General features: G+C 35.4%; 1 protein-coding gene across 1 annotated transcript in view; it reads left to right on the top strand.

The window, feature by feature from the left end:
- The window catches only part of TEX11 (testis expressed 11), a 345,012-nt gene that overhangs the window by 172,040 nt on the left and 154,317 nt on the right, over positions 1-18,655 (top strand). Inside the window, exons 12-13 of the mRNA XM_012535167.3 lie at positions 988-1,069; positions 4,700-4,778. Coding sequence (XP_012390621.2) covers positions 988-1,069; positions 4,700-4,778 — 161 coding nt within the window. The remainder of the gene's footprint in view (positions 1-987; positions 1,070-4,699; positions 4,779-18,655) is intronic.

The raw sequence follows: 18,655 nt of genomic DNA, 5'->3' as shown, positions 1-18,655 counted from the left end.
TTTCTTTCAATAATGTTTTGTAGTTTTCAGTATAGAAGTCTTGCCCATATTTTTAAAATTTATTCCTATGTATTTTATTCTTTTTGATGCTATTATAAATGGAATTATTTTCTTAACTTCACTTTTGGATTGTTCATTGCTAATATGTGGAATATGTCTTGAGCCCAAGAGATATTCCAACATGCCCGTTAGGAAAGGTGCTAATGCAATAAGTTATAATTATAATGCAATCTTAGTCTATTCTTTGGACTGATATTATCTTTATTTGCAAATGCTTTTAATACCAGTAGTTACTTTTCCCCTAAGTTTCCATTCTTCAGGCATCTCACCCATGAATCGCAGTAATTTTTTGCAGAGCTTGGAGCTAATGAGTACAGTGTTCATGTAGAGATTAATTGACATTGTAGAGAGAAAAATTCTATTCTGTGAACCTAGACTGCACTTTTAATCGTAGACTGCTGTGTAAAGATGTACACTGTCACGCAAAAGTGGTAGCAGGTCCAACTAGCAAGGACTTGGAAAAACCATTCAGAGTACATTGTTATTAATAGTAAATATGATAGGCGTATCCTATAGGAAAGACAATATGTTTTCTATTTCATTCAGCCATTGTTTGCAAAGGACCTTCGTTGTTATTAAAGTCTCAAAAGAAAACAAACCTAATTGATGTTTGGGGTTTTGCTTACCAAGACAAGAATATGGTCTTAACATTCTCACAGTTTAAGTATTGGCCTTGCCATTAAATGCCTGCCACTCAACAGAAATGTTTACATGTTCTTTTCCTTTTACTATTTCATTTAGATTGAATAAAATACCAGAAAATATCCTCAGGAATAGACCGGATGTTATGATTTGATTTTTTATAATTTTGATTTCCTTTGGTCATGATACATCTTGCTGTGGTTGAATAAAAACAGGCAGTTACTTGAAAATTGTCTTTTACATTTCACAGTGTTAATATCATTGTGATTTCTTTGTTTAAAATAGGAACATTTAACTCCAGGTGGGCTTTCCTTAAAGATGAAAATCCTCTTGAAGTATGAAACAGCTAAAGAAGAATTTCTTGGAGGTAAGTAACATCTCTGTGTGTGAAGAGTACACAATTTTGAAATATTAACACCAATTTGTTGAATGTAAGATTTTTTGTAGTATACTAGCATAGGTATAATTTGATGGTGACTGAGAAGGAAATTGAGCACATAAGATTGTCAGTCAGGAAGAAAAGGAGAAGGAAGAAAGAATAGTAGCAAATTTAACAAGTAGTAAAAAAGAGCTGAATAAAAGCTATCAGTTTTCCTTTAGTCTAGCAGAAAATTGCAGCTGCCCAACCTGCCCACCATGAAGAAAGATAACCTATTGATAGAAAAAGCCTTTGTAATGCTGTGCCATTTATAATTACTTGTATAAATATTGCTATTTGTTTTTCAAAATTCTCAAGGGACTAGAATGTGCACATCACAACATAAACATCCTGATACACAGCTGTGGGTCATTTGGCAAGTGACAACTTTTCTGTGCTTCAGTTTCTTCATCTTTAAAAGAAATGTAATATTAATGTCTACCTCACTGTGTTGTTTTGAGAATCCTATGAGAAAAAGTATGTAAAGCATTTAGTTCCATGCCTGGTACATAGTTAGTGTGCAATAAATATTACCTATTATTGTAGTTATTATTATTGTTGTTATTACTACTGTATAGATAAATTAAGTGAGGCATAATATCTCTATGCACACTGGCCCCTTAACAGTATTTCAATTATGTTTAGTCATAAAAATAATTTACTCTAAATTTTTTCATGTATACATGCTTTTTTTTACTGCATAAAAATTTAATTGCATTATAGAGCTGCATTATTTTTACTATATAAAATGATATGTTAGTATAATAACTGATTATCCAGTAAGCAATAAGAATTTATAATAAGTAGGACAGTAATCAGATTTGGAAGTTGCTCTAAATTTAGTGCCAGTTTAGTACTGCTGAAACTTTCTGTGACTTCTAGAATATTAGCCAATCACTAAGAGACCTCAGAAGCTGAAATATATAGAGGATTCTGCATGTCTAGGTAACAGTATCAGCTCAGATATACACAGGTTGAAATTTATTAGGAGCCAGAAAGACAACTCCTCTTTTTTTGCAGTACAGGAATAAACAAACCAACAAACCAATTAAGGGAATAGTCTTACTCAAGCTAATATAATATGGGAAGATCAGAGATTATTGGAGTCACCTAGTTTGAAGTTGATTAATTTTGGACTAGAATTCCCCATTACAGTTTTTTATCAAAATGTAGAAAAGAAACAGAGTTTAAAATGAAATTATTCTTTATTTCCAGATTGTTTTTACTTAACTTAATCTAGATGCTCATGATAGAGTTGCAACATCAGATTACAAACTAGGAAACTTCATGAATTTAAGTTTTCTATAGTTTAAAATAATAAAGTTATCTTTCACTTTGTATTAAAAGTATATATGGGGACTTCCCACAACTACTGAAGCCACTTTGGAAACAGCCTGTTAGTTCCTCAATAAGTTAAATAGAGTTACCATATGACCCAGCAGTTCCACTCCTAAATTAAACAGGAAACGTGTCCATACAAACACGTGTATATGAATGTTCATAACAGCATTATTTTTAATAATCATGGGGAAGATCCCACATGCCCTGAAGCAACTAAGCCCGTGTGCCACAACTACTGAACCTGTGCTCTAGAGCCCGTGAGCCACAGCTGTTGAGCCCACAAGCCAGAGCTACTGAAACCCGCGCCTAGAGCCCGTGTTCCGCAACAAGAGAAGCCACTGCAATGAGAAGCCCACACATCACAATGAAGAGTAGCCCCCACTTGCTGCAACTAGAGAAAGCAACAAAGACCCAATGCAGCCAAAAATTAATTTAAAAAAAAGTATATATGAAACTTGTATGTTTATAATCTCTTCATTTCTTTGCTAATGAAAATACTTCAAGAATGGTCAACCTGGGCTTCCCTGGTGGCACAGTGGTTAAGAATCCACCTGCCAGGGCTTCCCTGGTGGCGCAGTGGTTGAGAGTCCGCCTGCCGATGCAGGGGACACGGGTTCGTGCCCTGGTCCGGGAAGATCCCGCATGCCGCAGAGCGGCTGGGCCTGTGAGCCATGGCCCCTGAGCCTGCACGTCCGGAAGCCTGTGCTCTGCAACGGGAGAGGCCACAACAGTGAGAGGCCCGCATACCGCAAAAAAAAAAAAAAAAAAAAGAAAGAAAGAAAGAAAAAGAATCCACCTGCCAGCGCAGGGGACATGGATTCGAGCCCTGGTCTGGGAAGATCCCACATGCCGTGGAGTAACTAAGCCCGTGTGCCACAACTACTGAGCCTGCGCTCTAGAGCCTGTGAGCCGCAACTACTGAAGCCCTCACGCCTAGAGCTCATGCTCTGCAACAAGAGAGGCCACCGCAATGGGAAGCCTGTGCACCCACTCGCCACAACTAGAGAAAGCCCATGCACAACAATAAAGACCCAACATAGCCAAAAATAAATAAATAAAATAAATACATTTATTATTTTTTTTTTAAAAAAAAGAATGGTCAACCTAAGTGGTATTTTTCATTAGAACTTCACTGGTATTTTTTACAGTAGGAAAAGTAGAAATTAAAAAAAATATATAATTTTTTTATTGTGAAAAGGTATAACATACCCATTAAGGAAGTTTCTGGAAAATAGTAAAAATATCCATTGTCCACCATCCATTGGAATATCAGCTCCTTGGTAGCAGAGATTTTTGTGTGTTTTGTCCACTGCTGGATTCCCAGCACCAAGCACAGTTCCTGGCACAGAGAATACACTCATCAGTTATTTTTTGAATAAATAATCTAAACACAATCACTTTTAGAAATTTGATGATTTATTTACAGTATTTTTCTATATTAATTTGCTTGTTTTACAGAATTGTGACTATATAGTACAGACAGCCTTTGTTTTCCAATTTTGTTTTTTTACTAATCTTATAACCATTTTTCATATTGGTGCATATTCATTTTTTAAATGAAAAACAGTTTTATTTCATATTTAACAGTTTTAATGGTTGCATAGTAATTTATCACTACCCTACAGTGGACACTCAGTATATGTCCTTTTTATTGTTGTTATAATTTATATTGCTTTTAATATCCTGTTCATTACATTTTCCCACATTTATTTCAGATGAATTTTCAGAAGTACAATTTCTGAAGTAAAGGGAATAATAATAACAGCAACTTTCATTTACTGAATGCTTACTAAGTGCTAGGTCCTTTGCTATGTAATTTACATACATTATCTCACGTAACTCTTTCATCAGCCCTGAGAGATTGGTGATTTGTTCCCCACTTTACAGATGACAAAACTAAGGTGCAGAAAAACTAAGTAACTTGCTTATGGCCATGAAAGTGGAAAGTGGTTTCAAATATGGATCTGTCTGACTTCAGATCCCAAGTTTTTATCCACTGTGTTCTTAGCAGATAGTAGTCAAATTGCTTTTCAAAAAGTTACTTTGCCTGTTTTACTGTACTCTCTCTAGCATTGGATATTATTGCTATATAAAAAGACTTTGGTAAATTGTTAGGCAAGACGTGGTATATGGCAAACATTTAGAAAGTAGATTTTGAACAGAGGAAAATTACTGAAAATAGCTAAGGTTCCTAAAAAGTGAAACTAATTTGATTATTTCCTTTGTTCTATTTGTTAGCTATCATGGAAATACTACATCGTGACATGTCTTTAGACTTTTGTCTGAGCATTGCTAAACTGCTGATGTATCATGAAAGGTATAGAAGAAATGATTTTTTCTTTAAAGACTAACATTTTTCTAAGGTTTCCATTAACATATATTGAATTATATCTGTCTATATCTATATATCTACCTCCCTCCATCCATATTCACAGAGCACAATATTTGCCATTGTGCTAATCAAATTAGAAGATGGAACTGCTTGCTTAAATGATTTAAACAATCCGTAGTCAAGTCAATTTTAAAATTTATATTAAAATTTTTTAAAATAAAATGAGAAAGGAGTAAGGTAGGGTTTTATAAAACAGGAGTTGACTAGGTTAACTTGTAGGCCAGTGCATGTGGAACAGGAAGGCATGTGCAAGTGTAGTTCTGCAAATGATATACCTCTCTGGCTCTATCTTCATGGGATCATTAATGTCAAAAGGGACCTTAATGTACTTGCAGACCTCTTAGTGGTTTTCAGACTTCAGTGTTCATCACAGTTACTGGGGAATCACTTGAAAAGATGCTCAACATCGTTAGCCATCAGGGAAATGCAAATCAAAACCACAATGAGAAGCTGCTTCACACTACTAGGATGGCTGTAATTAAAACGATAGATAATAACAGAAATTGACAAGGATGTGGAAAAATTGTAACCCTCATACACTGCTGGTGGGAATGTGAAATGGTGCAGCCACTTTGGAAACAGCCTGTTAGTTCCTCAATAAGTTAAATAGAGTTACCATATGACCCAGCAGTTCCACTCCTAAATTAAACAGGAAACGTGTCCATACAAACACGTGTATATGAATGTTCATAACAGCATTATTTTTAATAATCAGATGTGGAAACAACCAGAATGTCTGTCAGCTGATGAAAAGATAAACAAAATGTAGTATACTCATTTGGCAATAAAAAGAAACAGAGTACTGATACATGTTATAACGTGGATGAACCTTAAAAACATGGTAAGTGAAAGAAGCCAGTCACAAAGACCACATATTGTATCATTCCATTTTTATGATATTTCCAGAACAGGCACATTTATAGAAGCAGATAGTAGATTTGTGGTTGCCTAGGGCTTTGAGAATTGGGGGGATACGGGGAGTAACTACTAATGGGCATGGGGTCTCTCTTTGGCATAATGAAAATGTTCTAAAATTGTATGATGGTTGCACAACTCTGGGAATATACTAAAAAACATTGAATCATATACTTTAAATGGATGAATTGTATGGTATGTGAATTATACCTCAATAAAGCTTATTAAAAAATAATCACTAGTGAATGTGGTAAAAACAGAGAGATCAGGCCCTACCTTACTCCAACAAGCCCAGACCTCTGTATTCTATATTAGTCCTCCAGGTGGTTCTGAGAACCAGTGTTTTGTTTAATTTTTTAATTTTTAAAATTGAAGTATAGTTGATTTACAATATTATATTAGTGTCAGGTGTACAACATAGTGATTCAATATTTTTATAGATTATACTCCATTTAAAGTTATAAAATACTGACTATATTCCCTGTGGTGTACAATATATCCTTGTAGCTTATTTATTTCATACATAGTAGTTTGTGCCTCTTAATCCCCTACCCCTGTTTGCCACTACCCCCTTCCCTCTCCTCATTGGTAACCACTACTCTGTTTTCTATATGTGTGAGTCTATTTCTGTTTTGTTACATTCATTCATTCTAGTTTTTAGATTCCACATGTAAGTGATAACATACAGTATTGGTCTTTCTATGTCTGACCTATTTCACTAAGCATAATACCCTCTAAGTCCATCTATGTTGTTGCAATGGCAAGATTTCATTCTTTTTTATGGCTGAGTAACATTCCATTTTATATATATACCACATCTTCTTTATCCATTTATCTGTTGATGGGTTGCTTCTGTATCTTGGCAGTTGTAAATAATGCTGCTGTGAACATTGGGGTGCATGTATCTTTTCGAATTAGTGTTTTTGTTTGTTTTGAATATATACCCAGGAGTGGAATTGCTGGATCATATGGTAGTTCTATTTTTAGTTTTTTGAGGAACCTCCATACTGTTTTTCACAGTGGCTGCACCAATTTACATTCCCACCAACAGTGCAAGAGGGTTCCCTTTTCTCTACATCCTCACCAACGTTTGTTATTTGTGGTCTTTTTGGTCATAGCCATTCTGACGGGTGTGAGGTGACATCTCAGTGTGGTTTTGATTTGCATTTCTCTGATGATTAGTGATGTTGAGCATATTTCATGTGCCTGTTGGCCATCTGTATATCTTCTTTGGAAAAATGTCTATTCAGGTCCTCTGCCCTTTTTTTAATCAGGTTGTTTGTTTTCTTGATATTGAGTTGTATGAGCTGTTGATGTATTTTGCATCTTAACCCCTATTGGTCATATCATTTGCAAATATTTTCTCCTGTTCAGTAGGTTATCTTTTCATTTTGTTGATGGTTTCCTTTGCTGTGCAAGAGCTTTTACTTAATTAGGTCCCATTTGTTTATTTTTGCTTCTGTTTCCTTTGCCTTAGGAGACAGATCCAAAAAAATAACTGCTACTATTTATGTCAAAGAGTGTTCTGCCTATATTTTCTTCTAGGAGTTTTATAATTTCCAGTCTTAACGTTTAGGTCTTTAATCCATGTTGAATTTATTTTTGTATATTGTCTGAGAAAATGTTCTAATTCCATTCTTTTACATGTAAGCTATCCAGTTTTCCCAGCACCAGTTGTTGAAGAGACTGTCTTTTCTCTGTTGTATATTTTTGCCTCCTTTGTTGTAGATTAATTGACCATAGGTGCGTGGGTTTATTTCTGGGCTGTCTATTCTGTTGCATTGATCTGTGTGTCTGTTTGTGCCAATACCATACTGTTTTGATTACTGTAGCTTTGTAGTATAGCCTGAAGTCAGGGAGTGTGATACCTCCAACTTTATTCTTTTTTCTCAAGATTGTTTTGACTGTTTGCAGTCTTTTGTGGTTCCATATAAATTTTAGGATTTTTTGTTCCAGTTCTGTGAAAAATGTCACGGGTATTTTGATAGGGATTGCATTAAATCTGTAGATTGCTTTGGGCAGTATGGACATTTTAACAATGCTCCTAGTGTTCTTATCACTTTAGGAAATTATAAGGGCTGTAGAGGCTCAGTTCTAAGAATCGGGGGCGGAGACCAACATATATTTTCTGTTATCTCATACATATTTCATAAGCTGTTAAGTTTCAACCTGATTGTTACAGCTTATTCTTTTTCAGTTCCGATTTTTGTGAATTTTGATTCTGTCACGCAGTATATTAACTACTCCTCCCAGTTTATGTCATCCTCAGATTTGGTAGGCATGCCCACCTGTCTTCATTTAATTCGGATTAGCACACTTTTTCTTAAAGGACAAGATAGTATATATTTTAGATTTGCGGGCCACAGAGTTTCTGTCACAACTCCTCAACTCTGCCATTATAGTGCAAAAGCAGCCATAGACAATATATAAACAAATGTGGGTGGCTGTGTCCCAATAAAACTCTTTCCCAGTTTCTTTTATTGTGGTAAAATACACATAACTTACTATACTAATCATAAAGTGTACACTTCATTGGTAACGAGTACATTCATATTCTGCAAACATCACCACAGTCCATCTCCAGAACTCTTTTCATCTTGCAAAACTGAAACTCTTTACCCATTAAACAATAAATTCTCTGTTCCCCACTTCTCCCAGTCCTTGGCAACCACCATTCTACTTTTCATCTCTATGAATTTGACTACTCTAGGTACGTTATTTAAGTGGAATCATACAGTATTTGTCTTTTTGTGACTGACTCATTTCACTTAACATAATGTCCTCAAGTTTCACCCATGTTGTAGCATGTGTCAGAATTTTGTTCCATTTTAAGGCTTAAGAATATTCCATTGTGTGTATATACCACATTTTGCTTATCCATTTATTTACAGATGGAAGATAAAACTTCCATGTTTTAGCTATTATGACTAATGCTGCTGTGAATGTGGGTGTAAAAATATTTCTTTGAGAACATGCTTTCGATTCTTTTGGTTATATGCCCAGAAGTGGAACTGCTGGATAATGTAATTCTATTTTTAATTTTTTGAGGAACTGTCATACTGTTTTCACAGTGGATGTACCATTTTGCATTCCCACTAGCAGTACACTAGAGTTCTAATTTCTCTACATTCTCATCAACTTTTTAAAAAAATATATATTAGTAGCTATCCTAATGAGTGTGAGGTGGTATCATGTAGTTTTGATTTGCATTTCCTTAATGACTAGTCATGTTGACCATCTTTTCATGTCATTTTTGGCCATTTGTATATCTTCTTTGGAGAAATGTCTGTTTTAGTCCTCTGCCTGTTTTTTAATCAAGTCGTTTGGTGTTTAATGTTGAGTTTTAGGAGTTCTCTATGTATTCTGGATATCAATCCCTTATCATATAAATCATTTGCAAATATTTTCTTCCATTCTTTGGGTTGCCTTTTTACTCTATTGATAGTGCCTTCTGATGCAAAATACTTAAAATTTTTCATAAAATCCAATTTGTGGGTTTTTTTTGTTTGTTTCCTGTTCTTTTGTTGTCATATCTAAGAAATCATTAACAAATCCAATGACTTGAAGATTTTCCCCTTTGTTTTCTTCTAGGAGTTTTATAGTTTTAGGTCTTAACATTTAGGTCGTGGATCTATTTTGAGTTAATTTTTGTACATGGTGTAAAGTAAGGGTCCAACTTCATTCTTTTGCATGTGATACTGGTTTTCTCAGTATCATTTGTTGAGAAGACTGTCTTTTCCCCATTGAATGGTCTTGGCACTCTTGTCAAAAATCATTTGAATATGTATGTGAGTTTATTTCTGTGTATTCTGTTCTCTTCCATTGCTTTTTTTTAAACTTATTTTGTAGTAAGTTTTGAAATCAGTTAATATGAGTTCTCCAGCTTTGTTCTTTTTCAGAATCATTTTGATTCTTCACAGTTCCTTGAGATTACATATGAATTTTAGGATGAATTGTTCTATTTCTTCAAAAAAATCATTGGGATTTTGATAGGGACTTCATTTAATCTGTAGATCACTTTGGATAGTATTGGCATCTTAACAATACTGTCTTCCAATTCATGAACGTGGAATTTCTTTCCTTTTATTTATGTGTCCTCTAATTTTGTTTAGAAATGTCTTGCAGATGTTATCATACAAGTCCTTCACTTCCTTGGTTAAGTTAATGCTTAAGTATTTTTTATGCTATTGTATATGAGATTGTTTTCTTAATTTTCTTTTCAGATTGTTTATCATCTGTATATAGAAATGCAACTGATTTTTGCATGTTGACTTTGTGTCCTGCTACTTCGTTGAATTCACTTAGTAGTTTTAATAGGTTTTTTTGTGGAATCTTTAGGGTTTTTTACATATAAGATCATAATCATCTATGAACAAAGATAATTTTACTTCTTCCCTTCCAATTTGAATGGATGGCTTTTATTTCTTTTCCTTGCTTTATTTCTCTGGCTAGGATGTCCAATACTATGTTGAACAAAAGTGGCTAAGGCAGGCCTCCTTGCCTTGTTCCTGATCTTAGAGGAAAAAGTTTCAGCCTTTCACTGTTGAGTATGATGTTCACTATGGGTTTTTCCAATATGGCTTTTTAAAAAAAAGTTTATTTCCTTCCTTCCTCCCTCCCTCCCTCCCTCCCTCCCTCCCTCCCTCCCTCCCTCCCTTCCTCCCTCCCTCCCTTCCTCCCTCCCTCCCTCCCTCCCTCCCTCCCTTTCTCTCTCTTTCTTTCTTGGCTGCATTGGGTCTTAGTTGTGGCATGCAGGATCTGCGTTGAGGCATGCGAGATCCTTTTGTTGCGGCACATGGGCACTTTGTTGTGGTATGCAGAGCTTCTCTCTAGTTGTGGGGTGTGGGTTTTTCTGTCTCTAGTGCGGGCTTCAGAGCTCATGGGCTCTGTAGTTTGTGGCACGTGGGCTCTCTCGTTGAGGTGTGTGAGCTCAGTAGTTGTGGCACGTGGGCTTAGTTGCCCTGTGGCACGTGGGATCTTAGTTCACTGACCAGGGGTTGAACCTGTGTTCCCTGCATTGGAAGGCGGATTCTTTACCACTGGACCACCAGGGAATTTCCACATATGGCTTTTATTATGTTGAGGTAGTTTCCTACCCTTAGCTTGTTGTGTGTGTTTATTATGAAAGGGTGTTGAATTTTTCAGATGATTCTTCTGCATTTGTTGAGATGATCATGTGATTTTTATCTTTCATCCTGTTAATGTGGTATATAACATTTACTGATTTTTGTATTTTGAACCATCTTTACATCCCAGGAATAAGTCCCACTTGGTCATGGTGTATGATCTTTTTAATATGCTGTTGAATTTGGTTTGGTGGTATTTTGTTGAGGATTTTTACACTATATTCATCAGTGATATTGGCCTGTTGTTTTCTTTTCTCATAGTGTCTTTTTCTGTTTTTGTATCAGGGTAATGCTGGCATCATAAAATAAGTATGGAAGTGTTCCTTCCTCTTCAATTTTTTGGAAGAGTTTGAGAAGAATTGCCATTAATTTTTCTTTAAATATTTGGTAGAATTTATGAGTGAAGCCATCAGATCCTGGGCTTTTCTATGTTAGAAGGTTTTTGATTACTGCTTCAATCTCTTTACTAGTTATACGTCTGTCAGGTTTTCTATTTCTTCATGATTCAGGCTTGGTACATGATATATTTCTAGGAATTCATGCATTTATTTCTTCTAGATTATCTAATTTATTAGTGTATAAGTTTTAGTAGTGGTCTTTTATAATCCTTTTGATTTCTGTGGCATCAGTCCTAATGTCTCCTCTTTCATCTCTGATTTTATTTATTTGAGTCTTCTTGCTTTTTTTCTTAGTTAACTATCTAGCTAAAGGTTTTTCAGTTTTATCATTTAAAAAACCCAACTCTTAGTTTCATTGAGTATTTTATTGTTTTTTTCTGGCCTCTATTTCATTTATTTCTGCTCTAATTTTATTATTTCCTCCCTTCTGCTAGCTTTTGGTTTAGTTCTTCTCCTCATTCCCTAAGTTCTAAAGTTAGGTGGTTGATTTGAGACTTTTCTTGTTTTAATGTAAGCTTTTATAGTTATAAATTTCTCCCATAGCGCTGCTTTTTCTGTGTCCCATAAGTCTTGGTATGTTGTGTTTCCATTTTTATTCTTCCCTAAGTATTTTCTAATCTCCCTTGTGATTTCTTCTTTGATTCATTGGTTGCTTAAGGCTTGTTTAATTTCTACAGTTTCTGAATTTTCCAGACTTCAAGACTGAGAAACTTATCCCCCCAATACTACATTCAAAAGGAATTTATCACATAAGAGTGAGTTTGCAAATCAGTGGACCTATGACCTGGGTATGACCACAGATGTGTTGCATAGGGATGCATTAATTGCCAGCATTTAACAATTTCACATAAAAATTTGGATTTTTGAGTTCTCTTGAAAAACTTGAAAAAAATCTGGAAACACTTGGTTAATATTCCCACTAAGCAATAATCAGTTGGAACCAAGTGGCAGTTGTTACCTTCAGACGTGGGACATGTATTCTCCAGTTTGACATAGTCCCCACAATGCCTTATTTTCTCCCATATCCTGTGTGTCAGGTTGTCATTTATCATCTTCTTTGTGTCATTATTCTTATAGCAGATATAAGAGGAAAATAAATGTCCATGGCATCCACATCTCTATCAAAAGTGAGGGAATGAAAGCTAGACTGAAAGGAAATTAAAAAATATTCCTGTGTTTACTATGCAAAGAAGTGTGTTGGTATCAAATGAGTACAACTTAATAGCTCATTATGAAATGAAATAAAGTAGAAACTGTGGCTAGTATACACAAAAGCAATGTAATGAAAACTTATCAAATTCAATAACAGGACTGAAATTTCAACCAGGTTTATTTTGGAAAGTTAATAAAATAAGCTATCCTATTGTAAAATGCAGTTATATAGTTTTATATTAAGGAAAACAATTGCCCAGGCGTTAAACCCTTTTAAAGATGACAAGTTTACAAAAGTGCATCTACTGAGTGAGTCATAAAATGTATTCTTAAGTTTCAGGTGTAAATCTAACCAGAAATGCTGTTGTTTGGCATGTTGAAGGTATGACTGATAATTTATTAGACAGGTTGCTTTAAAAGAGTTATTTGTGGTATTTCTGTTGCATGGACATATGTAATACTGCACAGTAAAGTATATTGTGGTGTCAATGAAAATTTTGATAAGACAGAACTTTTGAACATAGTACCTGTGTCGTATAAGTTTAATGTAGATTGATCAAAACAATTTATGTGTGACTACAGGAGATATTTCTGCAATGGTTAGTTATTAGGATAAATCTTGATTTGGAACTTAAATCCAAGGTGGAAGTATTTTTTAAGAATATAAGACAAGTCTGTTAATTGTATAATTTACCAGGAAACACTGTGCTAAAAAGCTAAAAATGAAACATGTGGATGTAGTAATAACACATGTATGCTGGATATTCTTCTGTGGCTTCAAAAGAGATTATTGCTTTGCTGGGTGAATTTGATGCACAGTAGAGTAGTTGCCTCTACTTCTTGGAACTTAAGGGGCTTAGTTGGATGTGGTGCTGTCACATGTTGGGTTACCCTAGAAGTGGATTTTAAAGATGGAGATTAGTGTACAGATAATTTATTAAGGGGTGGTCTCAGGATCAACACCTATGAGGGAAAGGAAAGGAGGCAGGGCTAGGTAAAGGGAGAAGTTGGGCTGATGTAAAGTCACCATAAGGCTTCAGCTTTACCCCATGGGATGCTCTGAAGCTGGGATGGCCATTCAGAATTGTCCTCAGTTAGGGTGAGAAAACCAGGTCTAGCCCAGTGTTTACTAGTCATTGGATGCCAGCTGCCTTGGGAAGGGAGCATAACCTTGGATGAGGTAGCTCTCTTCAGCCTAGGTAATTCCTAAAGAGCAACCTGGGAATAAATATTTTAGTGTTGAAGGGAAAACCTGGGTGATGCAGCACAGCATTCATGACAGGTGCTAAAGAGATCTTTTTGAACTGTTGAAAGAATTAAACTTATGTCATCTATGGGAAACACCCCTGCCTCAGCTCAAAGACTTGACCTCTGTGGTGAATATGACAACTCATGTAAACACTCTGAATCTCTCTACAAATGCAGTAAGTAAATGAATGTAAGTTTAAATTCACATGTTCTTAGGGAAGTCGTTTCTTTGGGAAACTCATTTAGCAGGGACTAATCTGACTCACTTTTCTATGCTGAAATTGATTTCCAAAGATGGAAGTGATTACCTGAACTACATACTCAAAGTTTTAGACTTGAAGATTGAATTCTTAAGAATATGTTTTCTGATTTCCAACATTATAATAGTGAAAAATATTGTTTATTTTGCCTTTCTCAAGTAATATTACTAATGTGAATAAAGAACTACAAATTGACCTTCACTATACTGTGGTACAAAATTCTAATTAGACAAATATGGAATATCAGATGTAGTAGACATTTACTGCTTTTGGTCAGTCATCACTCATTCATCTACTTTCTTATTGATAACATTATCCAAATTTCCATTTAGGTATCTACTTCTTCCCTATCAGTATGCATGGACATTGACATATTGGTGTAGAAGAAAAAGTTTCAGTTTTCTGTTTCCAAATCAAGAAGATAATCAGTTTCAAAAGGAAAATTTGATAAATTAAGTGTTTATATTTTTAGATTTCAAATTTAAAATATAGCTTCTATTTTTTACAGGTTTGTACTATGTTAGCATGCTTGTACTATCATTCAGTTAATAATAAAGCTTGATTACATATCTGGCAGGTTTTTGTTTTAACATCTTTATTGGAGTATAATTGCTTTACAATGGTGTGTTAGTTTCTGCTGTATAACAAAGTGAATCAGCTATATGTATACATACATCCCCATATCTCCTCCCTCTTGCATCTCCCTCCCACCCTACCTATCCCACTCCTCTAGGTGGGCACAAAGCACTGAGCTGATCTCCCTGTGCTATGCGGCTGTTTCCCACTAGCTATCTGTTTTACATTAGGTAGTCTCTATATATCCATGCCAATCTCTCACTTCATCCCAGCTTCCCCTTCCCCTCCCCGAGTCCTCAAGTCCATTCTCTACATCTGCATCTTTATTCCTGTCCCGCCCCTAGGTTCTTCAAAATGATGTTTGTTTGTTTTTTTAGATTCCATATATATGTGTTAGCATATGGTATTGTTTTTTCTCTTTCTGACTTACTTCACTCTGTATGACACACTCTAGGTCTATCCACCTCAATACAAATAACTCAATTTTGTTTCTTTTTATGGCTGAGTAATATTCCATTATATATATGTACCACATCTTCTTTATCCATTTATCTGTCAGTGGGCAGTTAGATTGCTTCCATGTCCTGGCTATTGTAAATAGTGCTGCAGTGAACATTGTGGTACGTGACTCTTTTTTATTTGAACATTGTGGTACATGACTCTTTTTTTTTTTTTTTGCGGTATGCGGGCCTCTCACTGCTGTGCTCTCTCCCGTTGCGGAGCACAGACTCCGGATGTGCAGGCTCAGCGGCCATGGCTCATGGGCCCAGCTGCTCCGCGGCACATGGGATCCTCCCGGACCAGGGCACGAACCCATGTCCCCTGCATCGGCAGGCGGACTCTCAACCACTGCACCACCAGGGAAGCCTTACGTGACTCTTTTGAATTATGGTTTTCTCAGGTTATATGCCCAGGAGTGGGATTGCTGGATCATATGGTAGCTCTGTTTTCTGTTTTTTAAGGATCCTCCATACTGTTCTCCATAGTGGCTGTACCAGTTTACATTCCCACTAGCAGTGTAGGAGGGTTCCCTTTTAGGCACATCCTCTCCAGCATTTATTACTTGTAGACTTTTTGATGATGGCCATTTGGACTGGTGTGAGGTGATACCTCATTGTAGTTTTGATTTTCATTTTTCTAATAATTAGTGATGTTGAGCATCTTTTCATGTGGTTTTTAGCCATCTGTATGTTTTACTTGGAGAAATGTCTATTTAGATCTTCCACCCATTTTTTGATTGGGTAGTTTGTTTTTCTTATGTTGAGCTGTGTGAGCTGTTTGTATATTTTGGAGATGAATCCCTTGTCAGTTGCTTTGTTTTCAAATATTTTCTCCCATTCTGAGGGTTGTCTTTTCGTTTTGTTTATGGTTTCCTTTGCTGTGCAAAAGCTTTTAAGTTTAATAAGATCACATTTGTTTATTTTTGTTTTTATTTTCATTACTCTAGGAGGTGGATCAAAAAAGATCTTGCTACTATTTATGTCAAAGAGTCTTCTGCCTATGTTTTCCTCTAAGAATTTTATAGTATCCAGCCTTACATTTAGGTCTTTAATCCATTTTGATTTTATTTTTGTGTACGGTGTTAGCAAGTGTTCTAATTTCATTCTTTTACATATAGCTGTCCAGTTTTCCCAGCACCACTTATTGGAGAGACTGTCTTTTCTCCATTGTATATTCTTATCTCCTCTTTCATAGATTTGGTGACCATAAGTGCATGGATTTATCTCTGGACTTTTATCCTATTCCATTAATCTATATCTCTGTTTTTGTGCCAGTACCATACTGTCTTGATTACTGTAGCTTTGTAGTGTAGTGTGAAGTCGGGGAGCCTGATTCCTCCAGCTCCGTTTTTCTTTCTCAAGATTGCTTTGACTCTTTGGGGTCTTTTGTGTTTCCAACAAATTGTGAAATTTTTTGTTCTCTTTCTGTGAAAAATGCCATTGGTAGTTTGATAGGGATTGCATTGAATCTGTAGATTGCTTTGGGTAGTAGAGTCATTTTCACAATGTTATTCTTCCAATCCAAGAACATGGTATATTTCTCCATCTGTGTCACCTTGATTTCTTTCATCAGTATCTTATAGTTTTCTGAGTACAGGTCTTTTGCCTCTTTAAGTACGTTTATTCACAGGTATTTTATTCTTTTTGTTGCAGTGGTAAATGGGGTTGTTTCCTTAATCTCTCTTTCTGATCTTTCACTGTTAGTGTATAGGAATGCAAGAGATTTCTGTGTATGAGTTTTCTATTGTGAAACTTTGCCAAATTCATTAATGAACTCTAGTAGTTTTCTAGTAGCATCTTTAGGATTTTTCTATGTATAGTATCATGTCATCTGCAAACAGTGACAGTTTTACTTCTTCTTTTCCAATTTAGATTCCTTTTATTTCTTCTTCTTCTCTGATAGCCATGGCTAGGACTTCCAAAACTATGTTGAATAGAAGTGGCAAGAGTGGACCTCCTTATTACTGATCTTAGAGGAAATGCTTTCACCTTTTCACCATTGAGAATGATGTTGGCTGTGGGTTTGTCATATATGTCCTTTATTATGTTGAGGTGGGTTCCCTCTAAGCCCACTTTCTGGACAACACTATGAGATTAGAAATCAGTTACAGGAAAAAAAACTGTGAAAAACCACAAACCCATGGAGGTTAACAATATGTTACTACATATTCAATGGATCACTGAAGAAAGAAATCAAAGAGGATATCAAAAAATACCTAGAGACAAACAACAATGAAAACACAGCAATCCAAAACCTATAGGACACTGCAAAAGCAGTTCTAAGAGAGAAGTTTATAGCAATACAATCTTACTTCAAGAAACAAGAAAAATCTCAAATAAACCACCTATCTTCACACCTATAGCAACCAGAGAAAGAAGACAAACAAAACCCAAAGTTAGTAGAAGGAAAGAAATCATAAAGATCACAGCAGAAATAAATGAAATAGAGATGAAGACAATAACAGCAACGATTAATGAAACTGAAAGCTGGTTCTTTGAGAAGATGAACAAAATTTATAAACCTTTAGCTGGACTCATCAAGAAAAAGAGGGAGAGGAATTAAATCAATAAAATTAGAAATGAAAAAGGAAATGTTATAACAGATACCACAGAAATACAAAGGATCATGAGAGATTACTACAAGCAACTATATGCCAATAAAATGGACAACCAGAAGAAATGGACAAATTCTTAGAAAGATACAACCGTCCAGGTCTGAGCCAGGAAGAAATAGAAAATATGAACAGACCAGTCACAAGTACTGAAATTGAAGCTGTGATTAAAAGTCTTAAAACAAACAAAAGTCCAAGATCAGATGGCTTCACAGGCGAATTCTATGAGACATTTATAGAAGAGTTAACACCTACTCTTCTGAAACGCTTCCAAAAATTTGCAGAGGAAGGAACACTCCCAAGCTCATTTTATGAGGCCACCATCACCCTGATACCAAAATGAGACAAAGATATCCCCAAAAAAGGAAATTACAGGCCAGTATCACTGATGAATAGAGATGCTAAAATCCTCAACAAAATACTAGCACACTGAATCCAACAACACATTAAAAGGATCATACACCTTGATCAAGTGGGATTTATCTCAGGGATGCAAGGATTCGTCAGTATATGCAAATCAATCAGTGTGATACACCACATTAACAAATTGAAGAATAAAAACCATATGATCATTTCAGTAGATGCAGAAAAGCTCAACACCGATTTGTGATATTTTCATTTTTTAATTAAAAATTTTTTGAAGTTTTAAATTGTGGTAAAATACACAAAGCATAAAACATACCATGTTAACTGTTTTTAAGTGTACAGTTCATCAGTGTTAAGTACATTCACATTGTTAAGTTTGTTACAATTAACATTCATAGTGTTAAGTATGTTAACCAAACTCCAGAGCTATTTTCGTCTTGCACATTTAAAACTTTGCACCCATTAAGCAGCAAGTCCCTATTCTCCCCTTTCCCAGTCCCTGGCATACACCGTTCTACTTGCCGTCTCTATTAATTTGACTACTGTAAGTACCTCATATTAGTGAGATCATACACTATTTTTCCTTTTGTTACTATTTCATTTAGCATAGTGTCCTCAAGGTTCATCAGTGTTGTAGCATGTGTCAGAA

This window comes from Orcinus orca, chromosome X (genome assembly GCF_937001465.1).
Source record: "Orcinus orca chromosome X, mOrcOrc1.1, whole genome shotgun sequence".
Classification (NCBI taxonomy): Eukaryota; Metazoa; Chordata; class Mammalia; order Artiodactyla; family Delphinidae; genus Orcinus; species Orcinus orca.
Note: the sequence above shows the minus strand (reverse complement) of the source record. Positions and strands in the feature narration are given on the sequence as shown.